The sequence below is a fragment of the Bidens hawaiensis genome, unplaced genomic scaffold (assembly GCF_021521415.1).
Source record: "Bidens hawaiensis isolate Kalapana, Puna unplaced genomic scaffold, B.hawaiensis_p1.1 tig00030274_1, whole genome shotgun sequence".
Classification (NCBI taxonomy): domain Eukaryota; kingdom Viridiplantae; phylum Streptophyta; class Magnoliopsida; order Asterales; family Asteraceae; genus Bidens; species Bidens hawaiensis.
Window position 1 is genome coordinate 130,728 of NW_027495048.1, and position 12,271 is coordinate 142,998.

The following is a 12,271-nucleotide window of genomic DNA, read 5'->3' on the forward strand; positions in this document are numbered from 1 at the left end:
TACCTATTAAGAATGAAAATATATAAAATTGTCAGAAGGTTTAAAAAATTAAAAACACATACTATATTACTATTAGTATTGAATAAATATAACAATTGACTTTATGTGTGATGAAAGATATGATAAATAATTATTTCACCAAAATGTGAAAGAAAGTAAAAGCTACCCAACCAAAGAAATTTATTTAAAAAAAAGCTTTAACATTTTTTAAACAGGTGTTATACATTTTGTTCAATTTTAAGTTTAAAAATCAATAAACCAAAACTCCAAAAGTAATGCAAAGATCACGTTAATTGAACATTTGAAAGGAAAATAAGACCACCATCTCTTGTTTGTTGCCATTGCTTTCAGTTAAAGGAACCGCCCAAATCCACAATTCATTTTAAGGAACCACCATCTAAAGAGATAACATATAAAAGAACATATATTTCTATAAGTAGAGACAAAGAATCATACTCGTATCATTTCTTTTTAAACTTTTCTAAAGTTTGTACAAACACAACTTTATATGTCGTATCCTGTAATTTGTGTAATGATCAAACTTTATTAGAACATAATCATACTAGAAAATAGGTGTTACTAAAGACAAGTTATTAATCATGTTTGTAAATCATAATCATTTAACATATCCAATGAAACACTAGTAACATGATAATCAAAAGTCACTTTTTTTTTTCAAATAACCTCGTTAGTAAAAACTAAGAATAAAGAACGTGAATAACGTTTGTGTTTTTAATACACACATGGATAAAGAAAACCTAGTTTGGCAATTACTTAACCATGTTATCATTTATCATAGTTTACATTGATGATATTAGTGTCATCAACTCATTTTAGTTCATCGAAATTTACCTAAGACATAAGGTAAATAAGAATAAAAATTGACACGAGTAAAATTGTATGGAGTACTCACTCATTATGCATACTCTTGTTTAGTGCATTAACAGATCCGAGGTTTATGGTGGCAATGCCCCTTGTTTAATGCATTAACAAATACTCATTCATATTTGCATGTAAATTGATCATCAGTTGTAATTATCAACAATTAACAACTACCGATCAATCGTAAATCCAGTGGAGAATGGTCATTAGGGCTACTAATAACCACACCTTAGTGATAACTTAACATCAACAACTGGGTTGACGGTGGCAACTAAGTATCCATTTACAAAGTCTTCTGTTGAGGAGTTTTCGTTGATACAATAATCTAACTGTTGATGGTAATCTGACACCAGTCAACTAAAGCATTGTGATGATACAAATGTCTTTGGTCTTATATTTGATACGAGTTTTCATAACAAATTTACATGTTCGTTCATGTGCTTTCTTTGAATTATCTAGTTGAACTTCCGATCAATCAGAAAGTGACTAATACACGTTTTAGACAAGTCTCTAAACCTATGCCAATTTATGTGAAACCTAAAGGTATAAGCATATAATCATTCATATATGTGGTTATAGGGTTATCTTTCTGTAATCAATTATCTAATATCAATCAACACATAAATCAATAATAATATGATTCTTATGCTTTCATTAATCATTAACCCAAGTAATTTGTTTTGTACGGCGAAATGAACCCGACCCGGAAACAAATTTGAAGTTGTGGATTGACCGGTTGTAATCAAAGAAACATAGGACACATACATACATACATAGGACACATACATACATACATACATACATACATACATACATACATACATACATACATAGGACACATACATACATACATACATAGGACGGCTGATGATTACATTACATATACATACACTGAACCCCAAATCGCAAGAACATAAAAGCACCCTTGAAAGCGCCAAAACATCATCACAAAATATAAATCATGGATTAGTATTATTTATATATACACGCATACAACCCATCCTCTAATTATTATTATTACTACTACTAAATCATAAATCAAAGCCCCTGTATAATATATCAGTTCAGTTGTTTTTTGAGACCTTCGATTCATGGCGCACGAGAAGATTGTGAAAGACGCATTGAACGCACTCTATCATCATCCAGACGACGCCGTTCGCTCTCAAGCCGATCACTGGCTTCAAAACTTTCAACGCACACTCGTCGCTTGGCAGGTTCACTTTTTTTTTAATTCAATTTTATCAATTCGATGCGTAGGTCTTCAATCACTAGTAATTTGTATCCAATTGTGATTAATTTGGGGTTAATTACTCTGGAGTATTATAATTAGGGTTACAAAGTCATATATGAAGCTAGAAGCTCCTTATTTTACTTATATTACATATTTATTACATGTTTTAATCAGTTATATTATCACAACATTATTACTACTTCCTTATGTATTCATTTCTCTTCTATTTCTTATGCAAGATATTATGTGATTTCGGTTAATTCGATGTCACGAGTGACTGTGACTTTTAGTTTTATGTGTTCAGTTAAGACATGTGTTCCGTGGGCCTGATAATAATTCTAGAGCTGTTCTTATTTGACTCTAACGTTGTCGGTTAAAGTTAAATTATATTAATTGACGTTTGTTCAATTTCGTGTAGGTTTCAGATAATTTGCTTCATGATTCAAGTAGTAATGTGGAGACGTTAATATTTTGCTCACAAACTTTGAGAAGTAAGGTAATTTTATTCGTCTTTGAGTTTTTAGTCAAGGAAGTTGTTCTTCAAAGTTTGTGCTTTAAAACTTTTAATTTTTACTTCTAAATTTCATAGAAATTTTTTTGTTTTTTGGTAACAGGTGCAGAGAGATTTTGAAGAACTGCCTTCTGAAACATTCCGTCCCCTACGTGACTCCCTAAACGTGAGTACATAGTTTCGCAGTTACTCTAATTATGTGAGGAGTTTGTTTGATAGCTGGTGTTTTGACTTTTTAATTGCAGAACTTATTGAAAAAGTTTCACAAGGGCCCACCTAAAGTTAGAACACAGGTATCGTCTACAACTTTTTACATAAACGCACGTGCGCATATGCACTGTGTGCTGACTAGGGGTAGAAATTTCTGACACAACACGTAAACGACCCGAAAGTAATCAAGTTTTGGGTTGACATATGTTTCATGTGTACGAAACGGGTTGTGTTGGGTTGACTTGTTTAGGTAAACAGGTCGACCCACTAACCCATTCATGACCCTTTTAAGCCATCTTCATACAACCGACCAACTTCATTAACATGTTTACAGCTTGGCTATCTCCTGTTTGACACGTTTAGAAAAGTGTGTTAAACGGGTCTTGTTCGGGTTACATGATTTTAAGAGTGTGGGGGTTATGGTTGATGTTTTTTCTGACAGAAATATATATATGGGTCATGTCCGCGCTGACCTATTTAACCCGTTTAGTTAAACAGGTTGACCCACTAACCTGTTTTGACCCTTTTAACCATGTTCTTACAGCCCACCAACTCGATTAACACGTTTGCAACTTAGTTATCGTCCGCCAACCTGTTTAACATGCTTGGGTTAATTGGGCCGCTCAACGTGCTTGGGTTACACCATTTTAAGTGTATGAGGGTTACGGTTGATGTTTTTGGCACAAATAAAAATATGGGTCGTGTTCGGGTTGAACAATTCAACCTGTCAACCTGACACGATTGAATTATAAGGTGCATTGTTTTTATAGATTAGTCTTGCGGTTGGGTTACACCATTTTAAGTGTATGAGGGTTACGGTTGATGTTTTTGGCACAAAAAAAAATATGGGTCGTGTTCAGGTTGAACAATACAACCTGTCAACCCGACACAATTGAATTATAAGGTGCATTGTTTTTATAGATTAGTCTTGCGGTTGCTGCATTGGCTATCCAAGTCCCAGCTGAAGATTGGGGCAATGGGGGCATAATGAATTGGCTCAGAGCTGAAATGAGTGCACACCCGGATATTGTTCCAAGTTTCTTGGAGCTCCTTAGAGGCTTACCTGAGGTTCACACTTTTATATACATACTGTCTTTAGTATTAGCTGATGTCATACATGCTATTAAACTACCATGTATTTAATATTAGGAAGTATTTAATTACAAGATAGCCGCTCGTCCTGACAGACGCCGGAAATTTGAAGATGAGTTTGTCTCTACAATGGATGTTGCACTCGGTATTTTGACCGCTTGCTTAAATATTCCAGAATTAAAAGAACAGGTGAGATCTCATTTGTACTCGCATTACTAAAAAACACGTATTCATCTTTTTTCTATTTTGTAATTATACATGCACGTATATTCATACATGCATACACTAATTTCAACCCACTCTGTTTTGGCTGGAACTTGTTTTGACCTGAAACCAATTGATGCTTTTTTAAAATGACTCGTTTTGACTCGAACTCATTATTATCAGAACCCATATTGACCCGAACCAAATTGATGTTTTTTCTTTCAAACGACCGGTTTTCACCTGGATTCAATTTGTCAGAACCCGTTTTGACTTGTGACCTGAACCCCCCAGTTTGCTAGGCCTAGTACACACATTCATAGATTTTTAATGCAAATTATATGCTTAAAAAATTACTTTATACATCGTGAAAAACAAAAAAATAATGTTTTCGAGAGATACTCTTAAGTCTATGTTCAGTACGATGTGCTTAAACCATGCTAATCAATACTTACGTTACACATTATTTTATTTCTGTGTGTATAATGTAAATATTTATCAACATGGTTTAAGCATCTAGCTTGTAAATTACCACACATGTATTCATATATGTTAGCACCATATTAGAAACTAGATATTTAGAAATTTAGATTATTCAATTGTTAATCTTTTTAAACCATAAAGTTACATTCAGGCTCTGGAGGCGTTTTCATCTTGGCTTCGGTTAAGACATAGGTATATTTTCCGTACTGCTGATTAATTGTGTTAGTTAACACTTAAACAACGATCTTCACCTTTTGTTCTGAGTTTGCTAATTATTTTATTTATTTTGTTATTTATAGGATCTCTGCTTCTGTTCTTGCTACACACCCGTTGGTGCTAACAGCTCTCTCTAGCTTAACTTCTGATGTTCTTTCAGAGGCAGCCGTAAATGGTATGTAAAACAAAAACTTATAATATTATATATTGAACCTAATTATTATTAACCACGTGCTATTTGTTTGCAGTCATTTCTGAACTGATACATTACACATCTTCAAGAAACCTGGATGGGTTTTCTGTTCAGATGCCTTTAATTCAAGTAATTGTGCCACAAGTTATGAATCTGAAGCCACAACTTAGAGATTCCTCAAAGGTATTTTCATTAAACTGACATTGGATTGATTTTCTTTTTTGCTTTATTTTATTAAGTTTTGGTTTAGGATGAGGAAGATGTTAAGGCGATTGCTCGTTTGTTTGCCGACATGGGTGATTCCTATGTTGAATTGATTGCAACTGGTATGATACTTGATCACTGGTTACTGAAAATATTGATATTAATATTTTAGTTAATATTAATATTATGTATAGGCTCAAATGAATCAATCTTGATTGTACACGCGCTTCTAGAAGTAGCTGCACATACAGAATATGATATTGCTTCCATGGCATTTAATTTCTGGCACAATCTTCAGATTTGCTTGATAGAAAGGTGACTCATTTTCATTAATTGTTTTATTAAACCAAATGTTTGACAATAGTTCAATTATATTACAGAGAATCATATTTATCACTTGGTAATGAATCATTAATCGAAGCCGAGAGAAATAGACGTGTGCAAATTTTCCGTTCATCATATGAAACTCTTGTATCCCTGGTGAGTTATTTAATTCTGGAACGGAAATATGTATTTAATTAGTTTTATTTATTTTATAAAGTATTACTAGATTCTATTTTTATATCTTATAGGTTAGTTGCAGAGTTCAGTATCCACAAGATTACTCAGAGCTTTCAAAAGAGGATCAAAAGGATTTCAAACAAACAAGATATGGTACTTTTTAGACTTGTAAACGAACTTAACGTTGATGTTCTCTCATTAACTTTATTTAACATTAAGCGAACAAACACTTGAGCATGAACAATCAAACGGACATGGTTTCTTGTTCGTGCTTGTTCGTTGGGAAAATGAGTGTGTTCATTTATGTTTGTTTGTTAACGGTATAACGAAGGGTTCACGAACGTAAACGAACACACATAGTTGAACGCAGATGAGCGAACATAATGGAATAAAAACCAATTAAAAGAGGCGTGAACATCATTATATTGGGCCTACAAATTTAATAAAACTAGACTAAATTGTAGTGGGCCTAAATATGTTAAATGAATATATCAACGAGCATAAATGAACGTATACACAAACTAACATAAACGGGCATAAATAAACGAACGAGAAATGGGTTCATGTTCGTTTGTTTAACTAAATGAACGAAAAGGTTTTTTAATGTTCGCTCGTTTAATAAATAAACAAACGGTTCATTGAACATCGGTTCGTTTGCAGGCTATCTTTTATTTTCTGATCAACATCCTTAATATATTATAATATATGATTTGCAGCTGTTGCGGATGTTTTAACTGATGCAGCATTAGTTTTAGGAGGCGAAGCCACACTTAAAATTCTATACATGAAGCTTCTTGAGGTACAATCGTCAAAATTGTTTTATTAAATAAGGTTAAGTTTTAAGTTGTTTAATTAATTATTTTCAGGCTCTAAGCGGGCCCCAAAATGGCGATATTATGGATTGGCGACCTTCAGAAGCTCAACTATATTGCATTAGGGCTATCTCAGATCTTGTTCCCATCACTGAATCAGAAGTTATGCCTCAGGTAAGGGCTATTTGACCTGATGTTGACTTTGGCCTTTTCAGTTTCATTGATTTTAATAATTTGTTTTTACTTGTTTGTTTGATTTGGACAGATTATGCCATTGCTTCCAAAACTTCCTCATCAATCGCAACTACTTCAGACAGGTTATATACATCTTTCTAAAATATCTAACAGAATATCATTTTTTTAAGAGAAAATTGCACAAATAGTCCCTGTGGTTTGACCATTTTCAAGTTTGGTCTTCAAGTTTAAAAAAATTGCAAACTTAGTCCAAACATTTGTGAGAGGGTTGCAAGTTTAGTCCCCACTGTTAGTTACAGAAAGTTTTTAATGGAAAAGTGATGCCACATTCGTGTGAGGGTAACTGAGAGTATTTTACTATTTTTATTGGAGTTTCAAATTTGGAAAGACACAATTACCCTCACATGAATGGCATGTGAGTAAGTGACATCACTTTCTGTTTCTGTTAAAAATTAATAATTGTAGTTAAAAGTGGGGACTAATTGTGCAACCCCCTCACAAATGTTAAGACTGAAGTTTGCAATATTTTAAGGGAACCCAAATGGTCAAACCACAAGAACTATTTGTGCTATTTTCTGTTCTTTTTAAAATTCTTAACATATCATTTTTTATGATTTGTTTTTTCATCTTTCAGTATGTTTGACTGTCGGAGCTTATTCTAAATGGCTTGATGCTGCATCTAGTGGAGTGTCCTTTTTGCCCTCGGTTATTGATGTTCTGGTTAGTGGCATGAGTGTGTCTGAAGATTCTGCTGCAGCTGCCGCCTTGGCTTTCAGACATATCTGTGTTGGTATAATTTATATTTAAATTGGAGTATTCTGATTCTTATTAGTATTTATAAATAAGTATTAGTTAATAACAACAAATTAATGTTACTACTCTAGATTGCGGGAAAAAGCTCCTTGGATCTATAGATGGTCTTTTTCAAATATATCAAAGGGCAATAACCGGGGAAGGTTCTTTTAAAGTGGAGGCTCAAGATTCTTTGCTTCTCGTTGAAGCTTTAAGGTACCACTACAAGCTTTAAATTTTAATTAATACTAGTTATAAGTAATTATAAAATCTCATAAATGTTTTGTTGCAGTATAGTTATCACCGACCTTCCTCCAGACCAGGCTAAGAAAGCCCTTGAAGCACTTTGCATACCTGCTGTTACACCTTTACAGGTTTGACTAATGGCTTGGTCAACAGGTCAAAAATGGGTTCAGTTTGGTTGGCTTTGAACCTTTTTTCTCTTCTTCCAAAGTTTTGTTTTAATAAACTGAACCAAAAACCAAAATTTTGGTTTTTGAAAATCGTTTGGTTTCAGTTTTTTCGGTTTTGCCATTTGGGTTTGAAATTTTTGGGCCAAAAAAAAGTTGGCTCAAAATAATGAATTGGGGCCTAAATCTTTTTCTTGATTAATTATTAATTGAATTAATTGATTATTATACATTTTGATAAAGTATTTGGATTACACCATTTATTTAACTCTTTAAATTTCAAAAAAAAAACACGAAAATTCATAACTTTGGTTCGGTTTTAGTTGCATGCAAAACCAAAACCGAACTAAAAGTTCGGTTTATAAAAGAACACAAAACCAAACCGTTGTTTTTGTGTTCCGTATTTCAGTTATTTCAGTTTTTTTGGTTTTAATTACATGCAAAACTGAAAGTTTGGTTTTTAAAAACACACAAAACCATACTGTCATATTTGTTTGGGTTCAGTTATTTCGGTTTTAGTTACACGCAAAACCCAAAGTCCAAACCGAACCCAAAATTGGTTTTTTACGAAAACACTAAACCAAATCGTCATTTTGTTTGTGTTCGGTTATTTCGGTTTTGATTGCATGCAAAACCGAAGTTCGTTTTTTACAAAACACAAAACCAAACCATCGTTCATGTCTGGATTCGGTTATATCGGTTTTGATTACACACAAAACCCAAACCAAACCAAACCAAACCCAAAATTTGGTTTTTACGAAAACATAAAACCAAATAGTTGTTTTTTGTTTGGGTTTAGTTATTTTTGTTATGGATCAGTTCTTTTCGGTTTTATGCCATGTTATTTCAATAACAATTTAAGTTTTTGGATAAAATGATTTTGGAGGTACGGTGCCCATTTGACCTGTTGGAGATTTCACTGAACTTGATATATCCACTTTTAATCATGCTTACCTTGTACTGAATTATATGTATATGAGTAGGAAATGATTAATCAGGGTCCTCTGGTATTGGGTCAAAAACCTGCACGTGAAATCACTGTTCATATTGATCGGCTTGCGAATATATTTAGGTACTGTAACAATTTAATTACTCAAGTCACTAGTTAAGTTTATACTTTATACAATGGTTATAATAATTTAAAATAACAAATCATTTGCAGATATGTAAATAATCCAGAAGCTGTTGCTGATGCAATTCAAAGACTTTGGCCACTTTTCAAAGCCATTTTTGATATGTCAGTATTTTCATTCCGTATATTTAGTTTTATATTAATATACAATATGAATTTATGATTAAGGAAAATGCAGTCGAGCTTGGGATATGAGGACAATGGAATCACTCTGTCGTGCCTGTAAACATGCTGTGAGTTCTAGCTTTATGCTTTATTTAATTATACGTATATTTTGTTAATGATTGTTGCAATTCAAAAAATTTTATGAAGGTGAGAACGTCTAACCGGTTTATGGGAGTTACAATTGGAGCAATGCTTGAAGAGATACAAGGGTTGTATAAACAACATCATCAATCGTGTTTCTTGTATCTAGCTAGTGAAGTTATAAAGGCAATCAATTATTATTCACCCTTTTAAGTTTTTATTTTTAAACAGTAAACATGTATTTATTGGTATCTATTCCTGCAGATATTTGGATCCAACCCTTCCTGTGCTGACTATTTGAAAGTGTTGATCGGGTCCCTATTTAGCAATACTGCATGCTTGCTTACAAAAATTCAGGTCTGTTTTCATTCCCAAAAAATGTAATAATAAGAATAATAAACAAATAGATTTTGAATAATATATATTATTATATTCAGGATTTTACTGCACGGCCCGATATAGCAGATGATTGTTTTTTGCTGGCATCAAGGTGCATTCGATATTGCCCACATTTATTATTCCCGTCTCCTGTATTTCCGTCATTGGTCGAATGCTCTATGATTGGAATCACAGTGCAGCACAGGTTATTTAGTTTCTTTTAAATTTAATCAATTTAAATAGTGTTTATCTAGGCCTGTAAACGAACTATTAACGTTTTGAATATATTATGAAACCACAATTTGTTCAATTACAATGAGAGATATAAATACAATACAATGACTAATCTCTAGGGATACTATTAAGTACAAATTATATGCAAGCTAATTGTGTGGAGACAATCATTCCAATATATTGACCAAACATGATTTGCTCTTTTATAATCAATTGATTTGATCACAATTCTTGATAGGAACTAAACATTTAGTGAGCCGTTCGGCAAGAAGTTCGTTTATATAATGAACATTAACAGAAAACTGTTTTTGTTCATTTAGTTAAGCGAACGAACATGTACACATGCTTCGTTTGTTCATTTATGTTTGTGAACATTCGTTCATGTTCGTTCGTTTACATTCATTTATGTTTGCTGGCTTACGTGTGTGTAAGTTCGTGTCTATATATTTAGTTAAATTTTTAGACCCACTACACTTTAGTCTGGTTTTGTTAGTTTTCTAGGCCCGGCATATTGATGTTCACGTTTAATTTTAATTTGTATTCACTTAGTTTTGTTTGTTCATCTATGTTCAGTATTGTCCGTCCGTTTATGTTCATGAACCGTCTGTTAATACTATTAACAAATGAACATAAAGGAACACACTTAATTTCTTAATGAGCGAACACGAACAAGAAAACCCTGTTTATTTAGTTGTTCGTGTTTGATTGATTGTTTAAAGTTAAACAAACGAACATGAACATGTCCCATTCCTGTTCCTTCAGTTTTTTACATGCCTAGGTTTACAAAAAAAAACACTTAAAAATGTATTTGACATATGCAGGGAGGCATCAAATTCTATACTAAGCTTCTTATCTGACATATTTGACCTGGGAAAATCTAGTCAAGGTCATCAATTTATTTCCATAAGGGACGATGTTATTGTGCCTCGAGGTGCCACCATTACTAGAGTATTAATTGCTGCTGCAACCGGGGCTCTACCAAGTTCAAGATTAGAAACAGTAAAACTTTGTTTACACGGTTCTTTTTTTCACATGTTATTCATTTTTAATAAAATACGTTATTGACAGGTGGCATATGCCCTTCTGGCGCTATCACGGGCATATGGGGTTAAAGCTCTCGAGTGGGCTAAACAAAGTGTGTCTTTGCTTCCGGCTTCTGCAGTCACAGAGACGGAGAAATCAAGATTTTTGCTGGCGTTGTTGGATGCTGCATCGGGTGTAGATATCAAAGGTTTGACAAGTCCGATTGAAGAGCTTTCTGAGGTTTGTAGACGCAATCGTACGGTTCAAGAGATTGTTTTAGAAGTATTGAGGCCACTTGAGTTGAATATGGTCTTTGTATCATAGTTATATGATAGAAACATGCCATTTTTTTCTAATGACTCCATTTTTTTATGGGATTATAGGGATGGGGGTGGTGTACAAGTGTTGTAAACATGTAATCTGTGATTGAGTTTACAGGATACATTGTGTTGGAGTCGTTTTCCTTGAAAAAATTTTGGTTGACGCTTTATTATCTGCGGCGTATTTCTTATTTCCATCTGTTTTTCTTCATATTCTATGAAAATGAATCCATACATGCCGACTTTCGAGTGTCTTGTAGATTCGCGTAAAATGTTTGGGTCGGTTTCTTATATATTGTGCTAAGACAGTTAAAATTATGCGGCTCACCTTCAATTGTGGTTTAAGTTATTATGATTCGGATTGGTTTGTGTATGAAATGTTATAGTTTTGATTGTTTGCTAACAAACAAGAGTAAAAAGCAAATAGAACTTAACATAAGAACAACTTAAGGTGAGTTCTAGAGTTTTATCGAATTTGTCCTGTATTAATTTCCAATTAGAATAGCTACAATCTTAAGTCTTACCGAGTCGATCTAGTTCGTCGTGAGGGTTTATTGGGTTCGAGTTGGTGGTGGTGTTCGTAGTTCGGTGGGTTTTAACTGAAGAGGGGGTTGCTTTGATGGTGGCTGGGGGTTGCGACGGGTGGTGTCAGGGTGTCGATGTGGTGGTATGTTTAAGATAACTAGACGGGTGCCCGAGCGATGCGACTGACATTTGAACATAGACCTGGTAATCACGTAACAATTATGGGCGTTCATGATTCAGTTTAAACCCTTAAAACCGGTCATTGGTTTGGTTTAGATGTCAAATAGATGTTACTAATGGTTGGGCTAACATGTTTAACATAGGACCGTCAAAATCGACTGTGAAACTTTGAAAAACTATTGCAATACCATACTCAAATTAAAGTGAATAAAATTCTCGTTTTTATGGTGAAACTTTGGAAAAACATTAACGTACAATCGTACATAACAATTATAGCCGTTTAAAAATCGTGGTGGGATT

The 12,271-nt window shown here is 33.5% G+C and overlaps 1 protein-coding gene across 1 annotated transcript; it reads left to right on the forward strand.

Moving 5' to 3' along the window:
- Window positions 1–1,772: 1,772 nt before the first annotated feature.
- Window positions 1,773–11,797, forward strand: LOC143580180 (transportin MOS14-like). Its single transcript, XM_077063278.1, has 27 exons — window positions 1,773–2,096; window positions 2,532–2,609; window positions 2,728–2,790; window positions 2,870–2,917; window positions 3,756–3,902; window positions 3,984–4,115; window positions 4,762–4,802; window positions 4,910–5,001; window positions 5,075–5,202; window positions 5,270–5,345; window positions 5,418–5,538; window positions 5,604–5,703; window positions 5,796–5,877; window positions 6,441–6,523; window positions 6,591–6,710; window positions 6,802–6,853; window positions 7,366–7,521; window positions 7,616–7,739; window positions 7,816–7,897; window positions 8,917–9,005; window positions 9,096–9,170; window positions 9,244–9,298; window positions 9,378–9,497; window positions 9,576–9,668; window positions 9,749–9,894; window positions 10,745–10,922; window positions 10,992–11,797. Exons 1-27 carry the CDS (start codon window positions 1,974–1,976, stop codon window positions 11,268–11,270), a joined length of 2,883 nt encoding a protein of 960 aa, XP_076919393.1. The 5' UTR covers window positions 1,773–1,973; the 3' UTR covers window positions 11,271–11,797.
- Window positions 11,798–12,271: the final 474 nt, after the last annotated feature.

Excerpts from the sequence above, each read along its gene's own strand:
- LOC143580180 (XM_077063278.1), top strand. The coding sequence starts at position 1,974 with ATGGCGCACGAGAAGATTGTGAAAGACGCATTGAACGCACTCTATCAT. Across the intron at positions 2,918-3,755 it reads CACCTAAAGTTAGAACACAG|ATTAGTCTTGCGGTTGCTGC; the intron begins GTATCGTCTACA and ends TTGTTTTTATAG. Across the intron at positions 5,346-5,417 it reads TGTTGAATTGATTGCAACTG|GCTCAAATGAATCAATCTTG; the intron begins GTATGATACTTG and ends TATTATGTATAG.